The sequence below is a fragment of the Crinia signifera genome, chromosome 2 (assembly GCF_055691185.1).
Source record: "Crinia signifera chromosome 2, ASM5569118v1, whole genome shotgun sequence".
In the NCBI taxonomy this organism is placed as follows: domain Eukaryota; kingdom Metazoa; phylum Chordata; class Amphibia; order Anura; family Myobatrachidae; genus Crinia; species Crinia signifera.
In genome coordinates this window covers 371,407,702-371,434,699 of record NC_139218.1, presented here as the reverse complement: position 1 = coordinate 371,434,699, position 26,998 = coordinate 371,407,702, and the positions used below count along the sequence as shown (strand labels likewise).

At 44.0% G+C, this 26,998-nt stretch overlaps 1 protein-coding gene across 1 annotated transcript in view; it reads right to left on the bottom strand.

The window, feature by feature from the left end:
* Positions 1–26,998, bottom strand: part of PDGFD (platelet derived growth factor D) — a 195,789-nt gene that overhangs the window by 5,993 nt on the left and 162,798 nt on the right. Inside the window, exons 5-6 of the mRNA XM_083170074.1 lie at positions 16,333–16,525; positions 6,085–6,299 (exon numbers count right to left, since the gene is read on the bottom strand). Coding sequence (XP_083026200.1) covers positions 6,085–6,299; positions 16,333–16,525 — 408 coding nt within the window. The remainder of the gene's footprint in view (positions 1–6,084; positions 6,300–16,332; positions 16,526–26,998) is intronic.

Here is a 26,998-nt window from a genome sequence, read left to right as displayed (position 1 = left end):
GAAGGTGATTGGTACTTTATCTAAATCTAAATGATCCTACTAAGTTGTAACCTGATGTAAGGGCAAAATTAGATGTATACTTGAGTCAAGTAGTCAACCTATAGCAGTCATTTGGGGTGGGTTGAGAACATTGTATTGCCCATAAACAAAATTCACAGCCTAAACCTACTCAAGTTAGGAGGGTCCTGCTCACAAGCTGACAATATATAGGGAAAGAGTCACCGATACCCAAGGATAGGTGTTATCTATAGCATAATGGTCCAGCCAGACTACAAAGGTTATTGGTGGGCTGTATGATAGAGATGGCCATCGATAATTATTATTATTAATCATTGGTTTATGGCCAATTTAGAACATAGTTGCCATTGATGGGGATGTTACCCCTCCTTCTATTTCACAGCATAACCGAACAAGTTTTGTAAAAAAAAATTCCCAAAGGTGCCAGGACACGGAGCATGCTGTATATTAATGAATAAAATTTCCTTCTTTCCTTCCTCACATATGTGCCATTCAATTTCTAAGAGCAAAACTAAAAGCCAAAGCACAAATGAGTGCAATATTACATTCTCAACCGAGCTGGCCCATGTTCTAGGGTTATTACATTCCCATTTATTAGAATTTAATGAAGGCCTAAAGTAACTTGGAAATTTCATCTACAGTAAGAGGCATTTATATATGGATTTTGCAGAGAAAAAGCAGAAATAAAGGAGAGGATTTAGAAATAAATACTTCAGCCACAGCAGTAACAAGGCAATGTCTTGAAATCGCTAGAAATGGACATGGTAAAGAGGTACAGTATAACTTTACATGATTTAAAGATGCTATGAAGATGATACAAAGGGCGTGGCAGCCATTTTGAGTCATCAGTTGCAGAACTTGATTATCCTATCAGTGGTAACAGAGCTGGGGGGGCGTACCTGGATATCACCCACCAAGAGGTGACACCAAAGTGCAGACGGTACTTGTGTATTATCACGGCACCCACGATATTCAGTCGTATGGCATTGTATTCCATTTAAAATTGTATACCATTGTATATGGCATACAATGGCATACAATGCAATGAGATGTGATTTTAAATTATATATACAATCTTTAATTGTATAAGCACCTTAATAGGTACTTACAATGTTAAATGCACCCCTACGCCACTGTCACTATCAACGCCAACCCGAAGCGTGGCGAGCGCAGCGAGCCCGCGAGGGGCGGCGGTACGCGTCTTCCCACCTTTTCATACCCCCACTATCCACGTCGGCGTGGAGTTGATTTTATATAGTGTGGCGAGCGCAGCGAGCCACCGAGCCCAAAGTGTGGTGAGTGCAGCGAGCCCCGCAAGGGGCCGCGCATTACTTCACATGTATTCCGCGTCCCCTCGCCGGGCTCGCTGCGCTCGCCACGCTTCGGGCTATATAGAGTCAACTCCACGCCGACGTGGATAGTGGGGGTATGAAAAGGTCGGAGGACGCGTACCGCCGCCCCTCGTGGGCTCGCTGCGCTCGCCACGCTTCGGGTTAGCGTTGATAGCACGGGTGGCGTGGGGGTGCTTTTAACATTGTAAGTACCTATTACGGTGCTTATACAATTATTTATCTTATAGGGGGCACATTTAACATTGAAAACACCCATTATCGTGCTTATACAATTTAAAATCTTATACCACTGTATATGCCATACAATGGCATACAATTCGATGGTATACAATTTGAAATTGTATAACATCTGCTAACATTGTATCGCATCGCATCGCATACGATCGTATGCCTTCTGGTAGGAGATGGGCGCCGTGATAATACACAAGTACCGTGCAGACTCTTCTTCAGTGTAGCTCGCATGTACAAGGGCCCCTGAGTGCTGAAATGGGGGTTGGTATGCAAAGCCACGCCTCTATATTTGAGACCACATCCCTTACATGCAAAACTACTCTCCTTTTTACCGCACTCCTCTTTGGCACTGGGTGTCACCAGTATTAGTGATGCCTCTGCATCCTGCCCACAAAGGATCCAGGTGAGGCAGCCATTTTAGGTGCACTACATTGGATTTGAATGGGAAGAATAGTCAATGTCTGGAACCGATGACACAATGGGGTAGATAAAATACTAGGGAGGGATACTTGTAAGTTCATCTGAACCATGTATTGCTCTTTCTACACAGAGCACCAGTCGAGGTAGCCATGTTGTGCGAACTTCATTGATTACAATGTGTGAATAAGAAATGCATGGAAAATAAAATACGCTAGGATAAACTAAAATGGTGAACTAACCAGATAGCCACTGCATGAGTAATTCAACGTGTCTGGTGATAGCAGCAGATAGTTACAACTTATGTTTTGGAAGGTAGAGTGGCCATGGTGTAGGGAATGTAGGGAATACTGCTCCACCCTCCACATGTCACATGTACATGCTTAGGAAAGGCCCAAATTTTCAGGGTTCTCGAGTGACACGCCTTTGCCATGTTCCATTCATCTATGGCCAATGCAGCAGTCACACACATGCAATATGGAAACGTGGCAGATGGTGATACACAGTGCTCCTGCCGGGTGACCTGTGTGAGGTCCTAAGGACCGAGTTGCAGAATCTCTGATCTATCGCTTTTTTGAAATGACTAGCTTGCATATGATCAGGCTGAAGACACAGAAAATACATTACAGCTGGCATATTACATTTAAGGTTGCATTGGAGGCATACTTGCCAACATTTAGGGGGAAATTTACTTAGAAAAATTCGTGAAAAAAAATTGTATTTTCGTACGAAAATAAAAATTTTGGGGGCGTATACGTATTTTTGGCATTTACTATGCCGAAATTACGAATTTTTGTATTCGTATTGATGGGACATTCGTATTTGTATTTACAAATACGAATGAATACACCATCGATAAAATACGACAGAAATCATCATTCAAAAGAATGGTGGTTCCTGATTTACTAAGCAGCCGTATTGAAATTTCCCCCTTAATGTCTCCTCTCCAGGGCCCTTATTCTGAATCGAGCGGTACGGCCCGCGTGCGGCCGTACCGCCGATGTTTTCAGTCTGCACATGCGCAGAGGTCAATCTGCGCATGTGCAGCCCAATTCGCCGCAGACGTAGTTTGTCCGCCGCAAAGGGGGCGTATAGGGGCGTGAGGGGCTTCATACCCTCATTTCCCTATGCATACGCCCCGCGTTTCATGGGCGTTCCCATGCAAACGCGGGGCGTATGCATGCTAATGAGGGTATGACGCCAGTGATGGGGGCGAAAAGCTGACGTCGCCGGATGTCAGCTCTCAGCCCCCATACAAGCTATCACACGGACGATTGTCCGTGTGCTCTCAGCTTGCGGGAGCTGGTGGGGCGTGCGGCCCTGCCTTCGATGGTCGCCGACCATCGAATGCAGGGGGCAGCTCCCACCATGGTGGAGGCGTACGCCCCACCATTTTCATGCGGATCGCCAGCCGTCCGTGTACGGACGGCCGTGGCGATCCGTATAGTAGGCGGGGATTGGTTGGTGCGGCCGGAGCCCCGTATGCGGCTCTGGCCGCACCGATCAGAATAAGGGCCCAGGAGAAGCCAGGAGAGAAGACTTTCAGCTGCCATTAAAGGTGACGGGGACAGAGCCCTACATCTTCAAGCCCCGCCCCATAGCAAAAAATCATGTGATTCACGGATATATGCAGAGGGGACGGGGGTTAAAGCCCCCCCAGGCACACCCCAAATCACAGGATTTTACCGTCAGGGTAGGAAGATGCAGGGGAGGCCGGGGTCATGTGGGGGAATGCAGGAGGCTTGCCCACACTTATGGGGAGCCGGGAAGTGGGACCCAATTTTCGGGAGCTTCCCGGCCATTCCGGGAGGATAGGCAAGTATGCGTTTGAAGGAATCACTGAACATACTGAACTGAATTTTGTTTAGTTAAAATGACCATTCAGTCTCTTTTATTCAAGTGTGTCAAAGGTTTATTTATTATTATTTTTTATACGACAGTGTATGAGCATCAGTGCCCCTTTCTGGGTATTTTAAAAGGTAAACTTTAGATCATTTCTGCTTGCACCTGTATGGGTCATGAGTACAAAAAATGTATTTTCTTCCCTGCAATATCCCATCGAGATAGAAAGACCTGACACGGAGATGGTGACACAGGAGAGGGATGTTGGTGCAGTAAATCAGTCTATCCATGTTATAAACGTGCACTTAGGGGGATTTTCCAGTTGCCATCAATGGTTTTATTAACCCTTTGAGAGCCAATGTTGCTGTGAGAGATGTGCAAAATATGCGCTAAAAATGCCAGCTTCCCTCATGGCGAGGTTTGGGGGGGGGGGGGGCAATATTTAACTAAAATGATTCATGCTCCTTGGCTACGGCCCTGGCATTTTTAGTGGATATTTTGCACATCTCTTACAGCAACATTGGCCCTCAAAGGGTTAAGCCCTTTTATGGGTGTAGTTTAGAAATTTGGACTGAAGATGTGCTCTAGATACAGCCCAAGTTTGGTGGACAAGATAAGCTCTGTGGCCCTAATTCAGACCTGTTTGCTAGGCTGCATATGTTTGCAACCTAGCGAATAGACAAATGCCGCCCTGCTGAACGCCCGAATCCCCTCTCTAACATGTAAGCTAACACATCCACTCTCATGCGGCTGCACGGGGGAAACATTATTCGGTACTCTTTACCTAGCACGGCGCCCACGATTTTGATCGGGGTGCGACGCGACGCGATGCCCGCGATTTCCCATAGGGAACAATGTTAAATGCCTCAATTGACCCGATTTTTCCATAGGAAACAATGTTAAATGGCCCACAGAGGCCAAATAGCCACCCTGAAGTGTGAAATGGCCCCCACAATTGTTAACGCCACCCCACGATCAACGTGAACCCGAAGCGTGGCGAGCGCAGCGAGCCCGCGAGGGGCGGCGGTACGCGACCTACGACCTTTTCATACCCCCACTATCCACGTCGGCGTGGAGTTGAGAATAGAATAGTGTGGCGAGCGCAGCGAGCCACCGAGCCCCGCGAGGGGACGCGGATACCTTCACAGGTAAACGCGTCCCTTCGCAGGCTTCACAGGTATCCGCGTCCCCTCGCGGGGCTCGCTGCGCTCGCCACGCTTCGGGCTCGGTGGCTCGCTGCGCTCGCCACACTATTCTATTCTCAACTCCACGCCGACGTGGATAGTGGGGGTATGAAAAGGTCATAGGACGCGTACCGCCGCCCCTCGCGGGCTCGCTGCGCTCGCCACGCTTCTGGTTCACGTTGATGGTGGGGTGGCATTAACAATTGTGGGGGCCATTTCACACTTCAGGGTGCCTATTTGGCCTCTGTGGGCCATTTAACATTGTTTCCTATGGAAAAATCGGGTCCATTGAGGCATTGAACAGAAAAATCGGGTCAATTGAGACATTTAACATTGTTCCCTATGGGAAATCGCGGGCATCGCGTCGGTCGCGTCGCACCCGATTTTTTAGTGCATTTAATGCCCGCGATGGGCGCCGTGCTAAGTAAAGAGTACCCATTATTCGATGACCGCTAACCATCGACTGATTTTTCAAATGTTCGCTAATAAAAGTCAGTCTAAACTGACTTTTTATTATGGCTGTAGATCACCAATTTCGGGGTGGGTGCGGGTGTCATGTGATGTCAGCCACCCGCTGACATCACTTGACATGCGCAAACGCAGGACATCAGGGGCGGGGATGAATTTAGCCCGTTACTAGTGGGTCTGAATCAGCCCCTTTATGTGCAAATGCGTATTTTGTAGTGGGTATTTTGTGGTTCGGAAATGGGGCCAGATGCTCTAAGCTTCAAAAGTGATCAAATGGAGAGTGATAAACAACCAACCAATCAGCTCCTGCCTGACATTTTACAAACACAGCTTAAGACATGGCAGGTAGGAGCTGATTGGCCGGCTGTTTATCACTTTCCATTTTATCACTTTTGAAGCTTAGTGCATCTGGCCCATGATCTTTAATGATGCACATATGTATAGCAAATTCTACAAATACAGATATCCCTGCTTCATGTGTTTTGCATATGCATATCAGTACTGTATATATATATATATATATATATATATATATATTTTCGATGACTGCAATGAATATTCGATGACTGTACCTCGTGGTATTTTTTCACGGTTTTCCCAGAGGTGCACGTGCAGGATTTGGGATTGGAAGTGCCGCAGCCGCAGTTTCCCCCACAACGTTTAACGAGGAGGCAACGTGGAAAAAACACGGCGCTCGTGATCTTAAGCTCTTCTCTCAGATTCACGGTGAAGTTCCTAGGTGTGCAGCTATATCGCTTGACATCATCGTTCAGCCTGTCCAAGTTCACTAAAATAGAAATGAATTTATCATTGTAAATGTAGAACAGAACCATTTATTTAACCCAATGCACTTTTACTTTCCCAAAACAAAAATTACAAGCAACTTAAATAACATTAATCATAAATCACTGGTTGATCCAGGTCTGCTGGAAGCTTGGGGTAACATTTAGCTGTGTACAAGCCAGCACATGCTGGAAGCTGTCAGGTAGATCTTACTGACAGCTCTGAAAGCTGTACCCCAGGGGTAGGCAGTGCATCATTTCAAAATGTTGCTATACACCAGAAGTCCTGCCACTCACTAGCCACTACAGTTCTTTCTATACTGCAGCCATCAGATTAGAGATTGTAGCATACTTTAACCTTTCGAAAGGGGGGGGGGGGGGGGGGGGGGTGTCCTGCAGTCCTGGAAGAATAGGCAGTCTCCCGCATACTTATTCAGGTCAGTACGAATTTGCATGCAGGCTGGTTGTTTTGTGCATGCGCAGCCGCATTTCTGCCCGAGAGTTCCCATGGTAATCGCCGGGTATCGTGATCGTGGGCGGCAGCTGACATCACCAGATGTCAGCTGCCCGCCCATTTAAGTCCGAGAGTGCACCAATATATAAGTGACGATATATATATATATATGCGTGCACGCACCACATCTTTTGATCATTCACAGAACAGGGTTTTGTGGACTCCCAAAGCAGCGAATTCGCAGCCTTGCGAACCAACCAGAATAACCCCCACTGCCTGCTTCCTATCGAAGCTTGCAAAAGTATGTAAAAATCACCTGCAATCACAGGGTCAGGGGAAGGGGACAGGGCTAAATGACAAGATCATGTGCCCCTGTACCGAAGACCTATGAAATGCAGGTGTTGGGGGTGGGGCCTAATGTTCGCACCCTCTCCTGAAGTGGCTTGCAATGTCTCCTTTTGTTCCAAATCCACATAAAACCACATAAAACAAAAAAACTGCACCTGCCTTAAAAAAGAAATAAATCCAATGTATCTTGAGTCTGCATTCTGTATGCAATATGATCTTGCAGGTTAAAATGTGGAAGAGGGTTTTTTTTTTTGTCAATCGCACAAGATACAAATTGAAATCAGTAGGACCCCTAAAATGTACAGTCTACAATTGGATTGAAAGACAGGGGTGTGCTACATAGGGACATGGGCATAGGAACATTTAATAGAAAGAAAAGATATGTCCTTGGTTAGGTGCACCTAAGAGAATATAATAAAATGTAACCTTTATTGCATAATCAATTAAAAGGCTGCGAAAATTTTTAAAACATAGACGTACAACATAAATGGGGTTAACACAGTTTAAAACTAAGGTGGCAGGCAGAAACTGCTGTTTATTATTTTTCTTACAAATGCATTTTGATTGATGTGTATGTCCGTTATATGTTATTGGTCCTGAACCGAGGTTGAGACTTGTGCCCGTGTGCCTTGCGCAACAGAGTCGCATTGAGAGTGTTACTCCCTTCTTACACCTCAATATCGCATTCTGGTCCTTCCTGGTAATTTATTCCCCCTTAGAGCTTCTTGATAGAGGGGTATCCAGGTTTATCATTCTGGACTAGATTACAGACGTGCACCCTAGTGCTTATGTGCAACCACGCCATCCTGAGAGTGTTATTTCTACCACACACCTCAGCACGTACCATTGGTCCTCCCTGGTAATTTATTCCCCCATAGCAATTATATACCAGAGGGGTATCCAGGTCTAAATAGTGGGGACCATACACCCCATGCGCAATTTATTTACAAAGCGCATAATTATAGGTGTGTTATCTGCACAGCGCAATTCAAGCACTCATTACCGTTGTATTATCCACACAGGAGTCTAGTCGACGGGCACAGTGTCGACACTTGTGACAGGACCATATATAAAAACTAGCAGTTATAAGAGGTCTTTACCCACTCTTAGAGTAGCACCCATTTAGAGCGTGTGGCAATACCGCAGAAAGTCCAGTGGACCTGCGCTAGTTGCACTGCCTTTGGGTGCCTACACATCATACAACCTGAGTGTGGACTTACCAACATAAGGAAATCCACACCTCGTTGATAAGGACACACATGCATTAAAATTCTTTATTTAAACAGCAGTTTCTGCCTGCCACCTCAGTTTTAAACTGTGTTAACCCCATTTATGTTGTACGTCTATGTTTTAAAAATTTTCGCAGCCTTTTAATTGATTATGCAATAAAGGTTAAATTTTATTATATTCTCTTAGGTGCACCTAACCAAGGACATATCTTTTCTTTCTATTAAAGGTTAAAATGTGGACAGTGTCAGTGGCACAGGATATCGTTTGTATCGAAAATCATGAAAAATGGCCCCTTGTGAGTTTCTATGATAAAGGACACGTAGAAATAGAAACATAGAATTTGACGGCAGATAAGAACCATTTGGCCCATCTAGTCTGCCCCTTTTTTACCCTTCAGGTAAACTCAACCCTTTTTAATCCTTATATCTTTGTAAGGATATTCATATGCCTATCCCAAGCATGTTTAAATTGTTCTACTGTCTTAGCCTCTACCACCTCTGATGGGAGGCTATTCCACTTATCCACTATCCTTTCTGTGAAGTAATTCTTTCTAACATTTCCCCTGAACCTACCTCCCTCCAGTTTCAGTGCATGTCCTCGTGTTTTATTACTTGTTTTCCTTTGAAGAAAATTTCCCACCTGTACTATGTTAAAACCCTTGATATATTTGAAGATTTCTATCATGTCCCCCATTTCCCTTCTCTGCTCCAAACTATACATGTTAAGATCTTTTAATCTATCCAGGTAAGCTTTGTGATGTAGGCCATGAACCATTTTAGTTGCCCTTCTTTGTACACTCTCCAATGTATTTATATCCTTCTGAAGATATGGTCTCCAGAACTGGACACAGTATTCCAGATGAGGTCGTACCAATGACCTATAAAGTGGCATTATTACGTCTTTTTTTCTGCTACTGATTCCTCTCCCTATGCAACCAAGCATCTGACTAGCCTTCCTCATTGCTTTGTTGCATTGCCTCCCTACCTTTAAGTCACTTGAAATAGTGACTCCTAGATCTCTTTCCTCCTCAGTAGTTTCCATTATAGTACCCTTGATACTATATTGCGCTTTTGGGTTTTTGAGTCCCAAGTGCATAATTTTGCATTTTTTAGCATTAAACTGTAGTTGCCATTCTCTTGACCAATTCTCAAGTTTACTTAGATCATCAGTCATTTGATTTACCCCTCCTGGTGTGTCTACTCTGTTGCATATCTTTGTATCATCTGCAAAAAGGCATACTTTCCCTTCAATACCATTTGCAATGTCACTAACAAAGATATTAAAAAGCACTGGTCCAAGTACAGATCCCTGGGGTACTCCACTGGTAACATGTCCCTCCATAGAATGCACTCCATTTACGACAACTGTCTGTTTCCTATCCTGCAACCAGGTTCTTATCCATTTAATTGTTTTATAATCCAATCCCACACTTTCAAGTTTATTTAGCAGCCTGCGATGTGGGACAGTGTCAAATGCCTTACTAAAGTCTAGATATGCCACATCTACAGCCCCCCCTTTATCTAGTATTTTGGTCATGGAGTCAAAAAAGTCAATGAGACTTGTTTGGCATGATCTCCCTGCAGTAAAACCATGCTGTTTTGGATCCTGTAAGTTGTTTAATTTAAGATATTCCACTATTCTTTCTTTTAATAGTGTTTCCATTATTTTCCCTACTACTGATGTAAGGCTCACTGGTCTGTAGTTACTTGCTTCTTCTTTGCTTCCGCTTTTGTGCAGTGGAACTACATTTGCTTTTCTCCAGTCCTCTGGAACTGCACCTGTATCTAGTGACTGGTTGAATAAATCTGTTAATGGCGCTACCAACACATCTTTTAGTTCTTTTAGTATCCTTGGATGCACTCCATCTGGCCCCATTGATTTATCCACTTTCAGTCTTGAAAGTTCGGTTAGGACTTTCTCCCTAGTAAATGTACCTCCATCTACCTTATTTTTATGAATGTCCTTGCAACTTAACTGTGGTCCCTTCCCTTCTCCTTCTATAGTGAATACAGAGCAAAAGTAATTATTTAGATGATCTGCAATTGCCTTGTCTCCCTCCACCAAATTCTCAGTGTCACTTTTTATTTTTTTCCACCTCTCCTGCACTCCTTTCAAGTTCATCCAATCCGCTAATGAGTCGCTTAAACATCTCCCCATTTTTGCAAAGTCAGCCTTCCTAAAATCCAACACCTTAGTTTTTGTGTGACTGGAGTTGGACCCTGCCTTGATACTAAACCATACTGCTTGATGATCACTGGATCCCAGGTTCTCACCCACATATATGTCTGATATCCTGTCACCATTTGTGAGTATTAAATCTAATATTGAGTCTTTGCGAGTAGCCTCCCTCACCAATTGCTTGAGAGAGGCTCCCTGTAGGGAATTTAGAAATTTGCCACTTGTAGATGATCTTGCAAAAGACTCCTCCCAATTCACATCAGGTAGATTAAAGTCTCCCATGATTATGACTTCTCCCTTTAAAGCCATTTTAGTGACATCAAGCAATAGGCTCCTGTCCAAATCCTGCCCCTAGCCTGGTGGCCTATAGATGACCCCAGTACGAATAATGTCCTTCTCCCCCATTTCTATGGTCACCCAAAGGGACTCAGTTTTTTCTTCAATGTTTTGTATTAAAGTAGCATTTATGTTTTTCTTTACATACATTGCTACCCCTCCTCCGATTCTTCCCATTCTGTCCTTCCTAAATAAATTGTATCCCGGTATAGCTACGTCCCAGCCATGGTTCTCATTCCACCATGTCTCTGTGATAGCCACAATGTCTAGGTCATCCCTTGTCATTATTGCAATTAGATCAGGAATTTTGTCTCCTAGGCTTCTAGCGTTTGCACACATAGTTTTAAAAATTTTGCCTGTGCATCTGTTATTCCTAGCCATGTTCATACAGTACAAAATCGAAATCTAAAGTTGAAATTACCTGTTTGATGATGTTGTTCAATGTCTGTTTTTATTTTTTTTACTGTTCAGAAAAGCTGCAGGTCACTAATTCTAAGAATATAGTGAGTCTGTTCAGGTCAGGCTACACCTGAACACTAACGGCCAAATGGTCAAAGGAGATAATTTGCACTGTGTTTGAGTAGACATCAGGCAGAATGCAACACTAAACTATGCTTCACTGAACAACTTCACCAAACAAGTAATAACAATTACAAACAATTCATTACATCAGAACTTTTCAAATCATACAACAGTTTGCATAACACAGAAATAAAGAAAGCATATTGGAGATGAATTACATACTCTTGAGGTATCAATTCAGTCCATGTGTGTTTTTGTTGATTTGTAGTAGTTTGCCTTCAGTTTTCCTTCGGTGTAACGCAGGTATAACGCTCGTAGTTATGACTCTGTTTTCCCACTTTAAAACGGTCCACTTCAATACAGGGCCACAGCTAAACTATGGCCACAGCCTATCCGGCCACAGCCGTATGCAATGAGAACTAATATACTCTAACAATGCCTTCTTCCCAATTTCCAATAATTGGAATCTACACCCTCAGTCCCCACCCCCTGCTATACAGAGCAATAAAAGTGGCTTACAAAAACAGTTCTGGCATTCCAGGATACTATATCTCTTTTAGAATAAAAAATACATGCCTCACTACACACAGGCAAGGTACTGTTGTTATTTACACAGATCAGATATTTGGTTGAATTTACCTATAAGACAATCCCACACACAAGGGATGCAATGTTCTGCAGTGAAATGTGTAATAATAATAATAATAATAAACCAGGGTGTGCTACCACATGACAAAATAATACTGCAGGAGTGTCGCATGTGTGCAGTATAATTCCAGGGGTGCCCCATGTGTACCGTATCAGTCCAGGGGTGCCACCATATGCTCTGTATAATTCCAGGTGTTTTTAGGTGTATTAGTCCAGGGGCTATTTTTATAGGAAAATACAATTTTTTGACGTATTTGTATTTTTGGCATTTACTATGCCAAAAATACGAATTTCGTATTCGTATTGATGGGACATTCGTATTTGTATTTGCAAATACGAATGAATTCACCATCGATAGAACACGACAGGAATCACCATTCAAAAGGATGGTGATTCCTGATTTACTAAGCGGCCGTATTAAAAATACGGCCGCTAATTGGCGTAAAACGGCCTGACTTTCTCGGCTCCTGATTGGCCGCTAGGCGGCCAATAGAGTCATTCGGAGGAGAGGCACTGAAGATGAAACATCAGTGTCTCTCCTCAGTCCGTCGCGGGTACCGGCTGGAATAGTCTGCTGTTTGTTATTTTAAGAAGACCTGGACTACGTCGGAATGAAGAGGACGTGATCTTCGCCGGAGGACCTTGGTGAGTTGGATTTTCTTCCACCGGACCAGCCCCGGACCCAGGAACCAAGGCCCCGGACCCCGGACTCTGCAGCCCTGGAGCCCCAGACCCTGGAGCCAAGGACCTACTTACAGGCTCAAGATAGGTAAGTATCAGTATGAAAGGGCTTTGGATGTATTAAAGTTTTATTTTTCATGTGTCAGTGTGTGTTTATTTTACTATTTTTAATACTGTGGAACTACAAGTTCCAGTGGGTCCTGTAATGCCCCGCATCCAAGTCCCAGCTTGCGGGGGAGGCTTGCTGGGACTCATAGTTCCACAGTGTTAAACAATAGTTTATTCTTTTTTTTTTACACAAGTTCGTCAGCACGGTGACTACAGCCCAGGGTCACTGGGGACAGCACCAGGCTTCAGCCTGGTAAGGTAAGTCCTGGAGGGGGGGGGAGCTTTATTGGGGGGTCCCCTCTCCCCCCAGTGCCCCTGGCTAGGCTGACTGGCCAGTAGGGTGAATGTTTTGGCCGTGGGACTTTATATAATAAGTGTCCCCCGGCTGTGGCATTACCCTGCTGGCTGGTTTGGCCTGGGGCTGGTTCTTAAAATACGGGGGACCCCTAGTCATTTTGTCCCCCGTATTTTGGGAACAAGCGCCGGCCCTGGAGCCTAGAGCTGGTTGTAAAAAATTGAGGAACCCTTATTTGCCGGGTTTCTTGATTTTTTATTACCAGCCCCGTCTCTTTCAGCCTGGTGCTGGTTACGGCCGTGGGGGGGGGGGGGGGACGGGGGACGACACCCGACGCCGTTTTTATTAATTATTTATTTCTTTTTCTTTTTTTTTTACACATTGCAGCCTGCACGGATCTGACTGATCTGACTGATCCGTGCAGACTGTCTATACGAATTCGTATTAGCGGCCATATACAGTATACGAATGGATATGCCATCGGAGGTTTACAATGCAGTCGTATTTGACTGCTTTGTAAATTCCCCTCCGGAACACGAATTTGCATACGACTGAAACAGGGACATGTGCACATTAACAGTCATTTACAAATCATTAGTAGTAAATTCAACCAGCGGCGCCAACGTTCACGGGTTCCAAAACCCCAGCAAAACGGCCGCTGAGTAAAATCACCCCTCTGAGTGTAAATTCTTAGTAGCTGCAATGGATTCTGCTAAGTTCCGGCTGACAGGAGTAGAAGGTACTGCAAAGTGTGGGAACACATGGGGTTAAATTTATCTATTATCTTCTAGAAGGTGTTAGTAAATAAGTAGAATCTGATGGGTTACTTTGGGAAAAATCGCATCTACAATAGATCTTCCATCTTAGTAAATTCACTGCATAGGATTAAATTTACTAAAACTTCTAAAAATGCCTATAGCAACCCTATCATTTCTGTATTGCATCCTAGAAAATGATAGACACAGAGCTCACCCGCTCCACGGGAGGGAGGCAGGGGAGAGGAGGAGAGTGAAGGAGCAGCATCTCGCTCCATGGGGGGGGGGGTGTATGGCTGAGCGGGCGGCGGCGGGAGATGGCCGCTGCGTCGCTGCATGGGGGGGGGGGGGGGCTGGTGAGAGAGAGAGGGAACCGCTCACCTGATGTGGGGAGGGGGGGCTGCTCCAAGTGGCCGCCCTCCAGTGGACGGCGCCCTAGGGAAATGCCTAAGGCTGCCTAGTGGTGGCACCGGCCCTGGATAGACATGATCTAATTTATTGCTTTTAGAATCTTTAGTAAATTTACCTCATAACCTCATGCCATATCATCTGATCAATACATGTATTCACATCAATAATCACCGTTCTGCTCATTCTATCATAAAACCCAACATTTTCTTTATTCCCTATGACTCACATAACAGCATTAGTCTAAGCTTTCATCACCTACTCTGTTTTTTTTTTTTTTTTAACACATTTTATGCTTTGCTAATGATCACATTAGTAAGGCCCCTATGCCTCTCTATTATAATGGTGTAATTGTTTATGCTCTCGTGTAATTACTAAACACTAAACAATGTGCTGAGTTCTGTGCCTAATTGCATGTAAAAATCAAGAAAAATACCCAGCCACTCATCACCGGCATCTGACAAGCCCAATCGGACACTTGCTGATGTTGGGTTTTCTGTTTTAGCGGCCGGCTTGTTTTTTTTTTGTTATTTATACTAACAGTAAGTCAACAATTGACAAGTGCACCCATTTATTACCATCAGCACAAATCTGTCAGCATGTAATGATCTAACACTTAACTGATTCATGACGGGCAAGATTTTACCACTAGTAGCCCGAATGTGGCAGGTAAAGGTTTTAGGGGACTTTTTTCCTTTCTAAAATATGGGAGAGAAATACAGTAGTGCTAAGATCTTGGATATTGACAATCATTGGCTGCACAAGAGGACCCCAATCGACACATGGCATGTGTGTTCTGTCATTTGTACTTGTTACACTATAAGGCCAGGAGGGCAGGGTTGCATAGACTGGTTATCCCTTTTCTTTACTGCAGGCATTCCCAACCTCAGTCCTCGAAGCACACTAACAGTGCAGGTATTAATGATATCTGGGCTTCAGCACAGATGGTTAAATCTAAATACCTTTGTTTCTACTCAAGTCACATCTGCTCAAGCATGGATATCACAAATACCTGGGTTATTAGGGCAAAATTCAAAGATTGAATGGTTATGTATAGGGATGCCAATCCTGGGGCAATTATTTCAATCCTGGGATTCAGAATTGAAAAATGCTCAATCCTGAGATTCCCAGAATCCCGGGATTGGTCCTCCAGATAAATAAAAATGGTTCCACACAACCTCCCCCTCCCCAGAGTGGTGACGCGAGGGTTGCTACCGAAAGCGGGTTGGTGGCCGGGTGCGGGGATGCTACTGGAAGCAGACAGGTATTATCGCTATTTATGCTGGTATATACCCAATATGTGACCGGATGTACTGCACTGCAAATGCCATGTTTATTACATCTCACCCATAGACTGTCACTATGGTATTATATTGATCACAGAGGAAGTTGGCCATGGCCTACAGTGATGGCTGGGCAAAGAGATTCTTAATACCGTTGGAGGGAAGGTGCTGATCAAAGTCTAGCGGCTCAACCTTTGCAGTCTGTGTTTGTAACCTGCTCCCTCATTCAGGCAATTGACCTTGGACCTGTCTCCACAGGTTCCTATGCAGCCGCCTGCCTTTGCAGTATCCAGGATAGCAGGGTCCCTTTTATATAGCAATTCATCGTGGGTCTCAACAATCAAACTTGGTGTCCCACCAGCTTCCATCGCTCAACTTTGAACACATGTGCACAGTTTGTTAATGCCCCACACTGTCATGATGACATTTTTTTTTTATCAGCAGCCAGTTTTAATATATAGACTTGACAACTCTTATGGATTGTCCAGGTCACATCCTTGTTGTGGGGTTCTGATGATGACCTGTCCTTGACCAAAACTTTCCATAAAATACGTTTTTATTTGAAATCTCTTTGAGTTGCTTTTTTTTAAAATGATATATATGTATATCTACAATTCTACATACCAATATATATTTTTTAAATAGCTCCAACCCCAGACCTGGAGTTTCTGGACCTACAGTATTTTTTTCAGAAAAATAGTACTGCAGTAGTTTAAACACGTTATTATTTATTATACATATTATTCTTGACCATTTTATCATTTGATTTGTTTTGCAGGAAGACTTTCCTACCTTTAGATTTTCTTTCTTGAAATGTCCTGCCACGGAATTGAGATGTATCGGTGTATAGACTCTCTAGATCCTCCTTCCACGTCTCAGGATTGAAGTGTCTAAGTACCTCTTCGACTGTGTCAAACATAGCAATAGTCTGGTCAAGTGCTTCCGCAGTGAGTGTGGGATCCGTCACTGAGTGATCAGAGACATCCTAAGAGTCAATTAAAGCCAACGTTAATTACTTTGTGTAAACATGTGTCTACAATAAGGAAGTAGCCCAATCTATAGGGTTATCATGATGTTCTCCAGTACAGAGGGAGCTGATTTCTTGTACACAGTGTTATTGAGAATGCGACTCACACCGCATAAATCACACCTCTCACATCTAACTGCGCATTACATACATAGAACCTAATTCAGGTCAGTTCACAAAGGCCGTTCGTTCGCACGGGGACCGATGTTGTGTTACTGCACATGCGCATGTCTGCACATGTGCATACGTATCTGCGCATGTGCATGTCCCAACGCATCCGATCGCATCTTATGGTGCCCAAAGTGCTTTTTCCAGCACCCGATGTCGCATGACATCTGCGATGGCACATCGGGTCCTGAAAGAGGGCTGGCAGCAGGCACTGGTGTAGCGCAGCGCTGTGCAGGAGGGCTGGCAGGGACGGCGGGGTTTAGTGTTGGTGGCAGAATTTGAAAAAAATGTCTAAAACACTGCACAGCCCTCTGATTGGCTGAGAGAGTTCTGTCTCAGCCAATCAGAGGGTTGCCCATTTTTTTAAATAGTTTTTTGAAATTCTGCCACCGCCACTGACCCCCGTCGCCCACCAGACCTCCTGCACAGCATTGTGCTAGACTGTTGCCCGCTGCCAGCTCTCCTGTTGCCCACTCCTTGAATCCGCCACCAGCGCACCTGCCGACCACCGATTGCATGGTTAAAATCCACAGGTGATTGCTAATGCAATTCGATAAATATTATGTGCAGCACATATTATCTATCGACATAACATTCAACAGCGTGCCTGTGCATCGCATCGGGTGACCCATTCGCTGTGCGTACAATCCTTGGATTTATCGCACTGATGCGGTCAAAATCGAAGGATTGCATGCAATATCGCCCTAGTGTATGGGCAGCATGACACTTGCTATTAAATTGCTCTTGTTTCCTAGCCACAGGGGCGGATTGGCCCGGGATTGAGCGGCTTCGGCGCGGGTGGTGGTGGGCGTGCATGGCCACAAGCGGCGTGTCACCAGCTTGGTAAGTGACACGCGCCCCCTTCCCCCCCGGCTCATTGCCATGCGACCCACAGACCCCCCCCCCCCCCCCCGCCGGCTCATTTCCGTGCCACCACCCAGTCCCCCCGATTCCTTACCGTGCCACCCCCGCACCTTAATGTGACAACACCCCCCCCCCCCCCCGTGGGCTGCTTTTTCCCGGGACGGATTTACCCTATCGTCCAGTGCATTGTACACCGATTCGTAGACTGCTATATTGTACATTGTTTTTCCCTGCACTACTAGTAAAACCCAGAATACAAATGACAATATTTATATGGACAGTTTGTTCCTTTCAAAACGGAGCCCATATAAAAATTAAACCTATGATACATTGCAACATTCCAACCCATCAATTTCTATTTTTTTTTAAAATCCTAATTATTTTGCTGGGCTGCAGTCACTGGGGGCAAGGTGGGATGTCTAATTAGGTAATAGATCAGACAAAAAATAATTGCTAATGGCAAAAGTGCAACTGCGAGTTAATTATACAAACCGTGCATCTATATTCTGCTTGTAATTAATAGTTGGATGCTATATATTGCAGTCTGCTCTTCCAGGAGGTAATATCCCACATATTAAATCCAGTCCGAGATATAAATCAAAATGAGCAATTAACAAATATGTTGGGAGATCAGAAGAAAACGTCTGAGATTAACTCATAAAAGACGGCCACAGGCTATTTCACATGACAGCATGCAGGACAGCTGTGAGCCGGCCAATACATCTGTCCGCATACTGCTGCCAAACTAGCTAATATACATGACAGGAATAGTCTGGCACTCTGACATCAACCTCTGCCTGGGATTGTTTTCTAAATTGTGTGGTTCTTCCATCACAAACTAAATTGCCAAAAAAAAACCGCTTCTTCCAGTGCTATATAGCTTTGTAATGGTTGGTATTGCACATTCAGCCAATCAGAATGCAGGCAGAGCCGCCTATTAAATCCAGAATCCCCGGTTGGACCATACTGCAGGTATGCAAATGACTAGACAAGAGTAAGGCAGAAAGAACATTATCGCCATGGAGACCATTATGTTTGTTTCTGCATGTTTACAAGGTTGAATTTAAATGACTGCTTAACACAAGTTCCTCATAAATGATATTAATTACATTCGTAGGTATATTGACTGGTATACTGTATATGTGATGTCAGATTTCAATACAAAAGTTTACATTTAATTTGGATCAACTTTGACTGTATCAAACGGATTCCTCTGAGTTTTTATAGAGTTTAATTTTGAAATACACATAAGGTGCCCTAGGCCAATCATCACTAAGCGGGGTAGCTGAAAATTGGATAAAGTCATCCAAATTCCTGGCTGTGATCATTAGTTGTGTGGATGGTAAAGGGGAGGAAGATATAGATCGGAAGATATCTTCTAGAAGGTGCGAAATAAATAAGAAGTGGAATCTGCTAGGTTGCTAGGGGCAACATCCCTTCTTCAATAGAAGTCTATCTTGGATAAATTTACCCACATGTTACCAATAACTTTAATAATTTTGAATTCAAAATGACAAAGAGTCGGGATAATAGAGCAGATCACTAAATTCGCACATTGAATTTCCCCGATGCGTGCTATTCTTTTTATTTTTATTTTACAGATGAATCATTTGAATCCCTCTTTTTTTGCATCAGATCCTTTATTCCAGACATACTAGGCGAAATATCCAGCTACAGTATATCAGTACACCACACTCTATTATTAAATGCTTCAACTTCATTTAACAAAATCTCTATTTCCCACACATTCTCCTAAATCTCTAACTATTCTCATGCCGTAAACTTGCGGCATTCCCCAAATATTTACCTATTCCCTGCACACATGAATATATATATATATATATATATATATATATATATCTCATTATCATATACCTCATTATCATACACCCCTTTCACATTGCAAATGCTGTGTCGCACTCGGGATTTGGACATGGGTCCGTACTGGGAGCGACCCGTCATTTGCGCGGTTAAGCGACACGGCAATAATCCGGGTTGCTGATGTCGTCAGTGGGTTGGAGGGATCAGCGGCCTGTCATTGGGGGTGGGGGAGGAGGCAGGGTTTGGAGCTGATGCTCCCTTCTCCCTATAGTTTGAACAGGACCAGTGGAGGTTATTACCTATAGGCTGCAGGGCAGCAGACCAGGTAAAATCTGCCACGGCTCTCTGCCTATCGGAAGCCAGATGCATTCTGTGAGGCTGCTCTGGCTTCACTGTGACTGGCAGTGACTTCCTATTGGAAGTTCGACCTGCCAGTCACTCAAGGTAGTCCTATTAGGAGGTATTCCCTCCCTCTGGGATGCCTCTCTATGCGCAACTGCAGGGCAGCCCCCAAAACGGGTTCTGCACATGCGCAGTACCGTGGACGACAATGCGCCTGCGCCAGGCCCTGAATATGCCTCCGGGGGCTGCTGCAAAGGCAGCCCATAGAGGTTGGGCCAGCGCATGCGCAGTATGTAAGAAGTTACTGCACATGCGCTAGCCCCGTGCAGGGAATCAGTGGCTGGGACTGGGAATCATTTGCGGCAGCAGCGGGGAGCACAACAGCAGCGAAGGGGGGGGGCGCATAGTGGCAGCCCCCCTCCTCCGCAGAGGTAAGAGCCGCCACTAAACAGGACCCAGGTTGCCCGACCTGGATTACCCGTTCACACTGCCTAGCAAACTGGGTCCGACCCGGGTAAAACCATACAAAACGCCCATCCACACCGCACAGTGATCCGGGTCGACCCGGCAACAACCTGGGTCGAACCTGGGTAATTTGTGCTGTCTGAAGGGGTAATACTGTACCGTGCTTCTAAGCCTCCAACTTTGCCAAGCATTCCCTTAAATATATATAACTATCCCACATTCCATAAATCTTTATCTTTGTGCATCATATTTTAGTAAATCTCTATTTCCATCACATTCACTGAAATCCTCACCTCTTCCCAACACATCGCAGTTTCCTTATACACTGTTAAATCTCTATTCCCACCATGCTCTAGTTAATTGTTAATTATTCTGCCTAATTTCTAATTATTCGCACCACATTGTGATGAATTCTGTTATTTACAAAATATTTCTACAATCCCTAACTAATCCCTGTGCATTCCGCTACCCCAGTAACAAGCCTGCAGCATTCCCCAACTCTAACTATTGTCATCAATTTCAGTTAAATCACCAACTGTTTCCAACACATTCCTCCAAATCCCTGACAGCAACCATCACGTTCCCCTAAATCTCTCAATAGTCTAACGACATAATAAAACATCTCTGACTTAATCCAATCGCACATTTATTCTTATTACATTTTATTAAGTGTCTTACTATTTGCAAAATGTTCTGCGAAATTTAATTCTATTTTCATAAATGAATTCCTCATGACCAATGGTAAATCATTTCCTAATTATTCCCATATTTCACTATTTCCTGACTGTTCCAACCACTTTTGCCTCAACCTCTACTTCCAACAGATTCAGCTAAATCTCTAACTCTTCCCATCACATATCAATACAATCTCCCTGCATCCGGGATCATTCATCAAAGAGATTATCTGTTCCAACACATTCCAATGGATTCCTACTACTACAAATGAATCCTGCTGCATCCTGAATTATTAATATTATTACTGTAAATCTCTGCTATTACCACATTTCACTAAGGAGTCAATGTACTCAGCCTTGGATGGAGATAAAGTGGATGGATACAGCGTGCCAGCCAATCAGCACCTGTCATTTTTCAAATACCTCCTGTAGCTGATTGGTTGATACTTAGATTGACCAATGTCTGGGTTCTTCTTAGTGGCTAACTTTTTTTAAAACAGTAATTTTGCTGAAAAGCTTCTGAAACTGCTGTTTTTGGCAGATCCCCTTATCTACTCTATTAAGAGGTTATGCAAGCTGATATGTACCTCTATTTTCGGTCGTTCAATATGTAACCATGGATTTCTATGGGGACTTTAACATTACAGAATGTATTAATGGCTGACATTTTTTGGAAGCTCTCTCTTGAAAGCCATCACCATATCATTAGTTATTATAGAATATAGGAACCTTCTTTTCGGTCTCCCCGAAGTGACCATTTGCACATATGTGGGACCAGCAGCGCCTGCAGCCTGCCAACCCTATAGTACATATAAACATACATGTTCTGATACCTGTAATATATGTGCTGGCTGCAGTGCCAGATTAAGCCTTCGGGGGGCCTGGGGAATTTTAGACAGGGGGCCCCCTTGCACTTGTCATTACTGGCCGCAAAATGCATGGGGGAATATTACACTGTCAAAACACAGAGTAAAGGCAGTATAAACTTGGTCAATGGGTAACTTCAGGGGATATATATATATATATATATATATATATATATATATATACATACATACACACACACACACACATACATACATACATACATACATACATACATACATACAGTACATACATACAGTACATACATATATACCACATGAAAAGCCTGTGTTTGTCCCTCAGGCGGCCCCTAGCTAGAGGGGGGCCCAGGTGCACTGACCCCTTGTGCCCCCATTAAAATCCGGCCCTGGCTGGCTGGTTCTCCTGGGGATTTGCAGCACTTTTGTATCCCGGCAAAGTGCAGCACCTGGGACTCTGCATTAGGCATGACACTCCTCCTATACCAACCTTAGACTCCTATTGGTTAGCTTCACAGGAGTCTGAGGGTGGGTTTAGAAGAAGTGTGATGCCCAATGCTGAGTCCCAGGTGCGGTTCCTCCCCCTGCACTATATGGTCAGAGCTGCATTAAACCACTTAGACCTGATAAAGTTATTTTTTATTGCTGCAATGTGCAGTGTAGCAAATTATAATTACCGGGGCCTAATATATAATGAATATTAAATATGGCCACTTTTCTGGGTGAACTACACAGACAGTCAGTTTACTACTTTCATTGTTTTCCCCTCTTTCCTGGAACCCATGGCTGTACAGATAGACATACACACTTGTGGAATGACTTCAGAGTCCGCACTTCCCATCACCCAGTGAGCATCATATGCAGTTAAAGGAGAGTGAAGTCATTAATATTTCCTAATTATGTCACATTATTTGATGAATCATTTATTTCAGTTAAACAAGAAATAAATTGAGGGCAATTAGCCTTGATTTAGTGGAAATGAGAAAAAAATGTGTCCACTTAACAGACACAAGTGATAATACTTGCACATACTGTATATAAAGAAGATATTTATAACTTATGAATTCATCTTGATGTTATTCTAATCATTTTTATAGTCAATACTCACCAAGTTTGCAGCGATACCATCGGTTTCATATATGTGTTTGTGCAATGGTGTCTGGCCAGGGGGACTGCGGTCATTGCCTCATTGCCCTTGCAGTGATTGATGGATGACAATTCTGATGGATCGGGCCAAGAAATCGCATGAGATCAGCCCAAATTGGTTGTGTTTGAAGATGCGTGGTTCTCTGTGCATCGGATTGGAGTCTGAGGTCGGACAGGCAGACCATAAGATGGGATGGAATCGGACCCATCAGCTTTTTAGCACCTGCGATGTATTGCACCCGATTAGGTCCATAGGTGTGTGCCAGCCACAGTGCCGCACCGCTGGCACCCCCCCTATAGTCTGCAGAGCTGGGAAGCACCAGGCAGGAGAGGTGCTCTCCCTGCTCTGCATACTCCAGGTAACAGGCTGTACTGCGGTAGCAGCAGGCGGCCAGGAGATTTTCAAAGCTCCCATTCAAATGAATCAGCGGCTCATTTTAAATGTGAGTTTTGACATCTCCTTCCTGCCATCCGCTACCTAAACTCCATTCAAATAAATGTGTGCCCGCTAATTGGCTGAGAGAGCAAGTTCAGCCAATCAGCGGCCGCCCATTCATTTGAACATTCATCTACCCCGGAAGTTCCCATGCTACCCTGATTGAATATGCATTTGATGGGTTTATTAACAACTGGAATGTTTCCTACCTCCTCACTATTGGAAGAGGGCATGATTCTAAGCTAATATATAGTTTGTATCTTGGTTTGAGTGTTTGTTTAAAAAGTTTTATTACCAAGCTATTGCTGGGGGAGGGTCTCACTGGGTCCTATGTGTAATTAGTGTAGACACATGTTAGAAGTCCATTATTTAATGAACGTCGGGGGGGCTTGTGGCCGATAGAGGCTTGTGCACATCTCTTCTAAGGACAGCTCCTCAAAGGATAGCATTAATTTAAATAAGAACTTCGATGTTATACCAATGTTATACCAATGTTAAACCGAAGGAAAACTGAAGGCAAACAAGCTATCCATACAACGGATCACTGAAGGCATTTTACGCAACAAAGGACAATTTGACTTCCCCTCTCCATATGCATCTCCTGACTGTGTAACCTGGATCCTCAACACTAGATCTGATCCATCGGTAACTTTCCAAGTGTCCTGCAATTGTTGGTATTTTGCTGTAGACAACATTAAGGAAAGGTAAAGAACTAATATTACTTCTGCCTTCTGATATTAACTTTAGCTTAATAACTGACAGCATGCTCGCCAAACTACTCTTTTTCATATCATGTCATGGAATTCTGTTCCAAACCTACTCACCCTACACTACCCCTACAACTATCCCCTCTTTGCACATCTCTGCTTCCATTATTCACTCCTCTCTTCTTAACACTCATGAGCTTTTTACTAATTTCTCTACATGCATGTCACCATCCAAAACTTGCCACTACACCAAACATTCACAAACCTCCCCTAACATTTATTTAGCTCTGCTGCTTTTATTAGCTGGTGATGTATCCACAAATCCAGGCCCTAATCACCTGCCGCACTCACAATTAGCTGTCAAAACAATATAGAAATCTAGCCAACCTTATAAATGTCACATGTATCCCTTCACCGTCCAAGTCACTAAAATGTGCCTTACTGAATGCACGCTCTGTTTGCAATAAACTAACATCAGTCCATGACCTGTTCATCTCTAGCAATTTCAACCTGCTGACCATTACAGAAACCTGGCTCACGCAATAAGACATGGCTTCCCCTGCAGCAATGTCACTTCACACACACACCTCTAGGCCTGGTAACATTAAAGGAGGTGGGGTAGGTATATTACTGTCCAAGCTGTGCACATACAAAGTCCTACCACCAGTTCCTTCACTCAGATTCACATCATTTGAAGTTCACTCTATCAAGGTTTTCACCCCTTTCTCTCTGCATGTCGCAGCTATCTATTGCCCACCTGGGCTTCCCAAACAACAATTTCTGGAAGATTTCTCTGCCTGGCTCCCACACATCTTAACTTCTGACATCTCCACCATCATCATGGGTGATTTCATTCCCTCTCTCGGATCACAACCTTATCACCTTCTCAACCTCCTCCATTTCTCCAAACTCTATAATACCTAAATCATGGAAGACTCCTCTAACCCACAGAAATACTAATGCTATTGATTTTCAACAACTTTCTACCTCTCTGCAACAACTGCTCTCACCCATTTCTACACTTGCCTGTCCTGAGACAGCTGTAACCCACCTGAACCAGACTCTACAAACTGCCCTTGATGAAGCTGCTCCAGCTACTCCTCATAATCCATGTAGGCTTAGATGCCAACCATGGCACTCTAAATTAACAAGACACCTGCAAAAACTATCATGTAGATTTGAACGTCAGAATCTCAAAATCCAAGTGACTTTGTCACGTTTACGACTACCTACCACTCCTATCGTAATGCTGTGGACACTGCTAAACAAACTTATTTTCAATCTCTCATCTCTTCTCATGCCACTAACCCCAAGCGACTTTTTAATACATTTAAATCACTTCTTTACCCTCCTTCACCCTCCCCACCTGCCAATATCAGTGCGCAAGAGCTTGCTTCCTTCTTCAAGGAAAAGATTGCTAAAATCCAAGATGAAATGGCATGCTCTTCCTCAGCCAGTGACTTGCTTACTTCCTTTACTGAGCCCTTTGCCACTTTCTCCTCATTTGACCCCACAAGTGAGGAAGAAGTATCCACACTCTTCTCATCTTCCTACTCCACTAACTCTCTTAGTAAAGCTTTGTCTCCTGTGCTTATCCCAAGCTTAACTAAAATCTGTAACCTCTCTCTCTCTCTCTACTGGTATCTTTCCTTCTCAAGCATGCACTTATTACTCCCATAATAAAAAAAGACAATTCTGATCCAAACTGTCTCTCTAACTACCATCCTATCTCTCAGCTCCCATACCTCTCCAAGCTACTTGAGAGACTTGCCTACACTCGCCTCACACACTTTCTTAACTTTTACAACCTTTTGGACCCACTTCAGTCAGGCTTTCGATCTCAACACTCCAATGAGACTGCACTGACTAAAGTAGTCAATGATCTGGCCACTGCTAAATCTAAAGCCCATTTCTCACTTTTTATTCTTCTAGATCTCTCAGCTGCCTTTGACATTGTCGACCACTCTCTTATCATACAAACCCTATGTCTTCAGATCACAGCCTTTTCTTGGTTCTCTACCTACCTATCTAATCGCTCTTTCAGTGTTCGCTTCTCTGATTCTACCTCCTCCTCACTACCTCTGTCCATTGGAGTACCACAAGGTTCAGTCTTAGGTCCTCTGCTTTCTCAATCTATACCTCCTCATCTGGGAAACTAATCAACTCTTTTGGATTTCAGTTTCACCTGTACCCTGATGATACTCAAATCTATCTATGCTCCCCGGAATTGTCACCATCAGTATTGCTCCGTGTCTCTGAATGTCTTTCTGCCATTTCATCTTGGATGTCACCTCGCCACCTCAAACTCAACATTTCCAAAACAGAATCAATTATATTCCCACCAGCCAAGAGTACTTACCAACCTGATATCTCTATCACTGTTGAGAACACAACAATTAATCCTACTCCACAAGCTCGTTGCCTAGGGGTCATACTTGTCTCTGAACTGTCCTTCATTCCTCACATTCAATCGGTCTCTAAATCGTGTTACATGCTTCTAAAAAACATATCCAAAATTTGTCCGTACCTTACACAAGACACTGCAAAAACTCTAATCCATGCACTCATTATATCACGCATTGATTATTGCAATGGCCTCCTTAATGGTGTTCCTAAGAAAAGACTCTCACCACTACAATCCATTTTGAATGCAGCTGCAAGGCTGATCTTCCTGGCTAGACATTCATCATCTGCTGATCCGCTCTGCCAGTCCCTCCATTAGTTGCCTGTTTATTACCGCATTCAATATAAAATACTTCTACTTACATACAAAGCCATCACTCTGACTACACCGACTTATATCTCTTCGCTTATCTCAAAATGTATCCCCACCCGACCTCTCCGCTCTGCACAAGATCTGCGTCTCTCATCCACACTCATTACTCGCTCCCACTTACACTTGCAGGATTTTTGTCGGGCAGCACCCACCATATGGAATGCCCTTCCATGCATGGAAGGGCATTCCA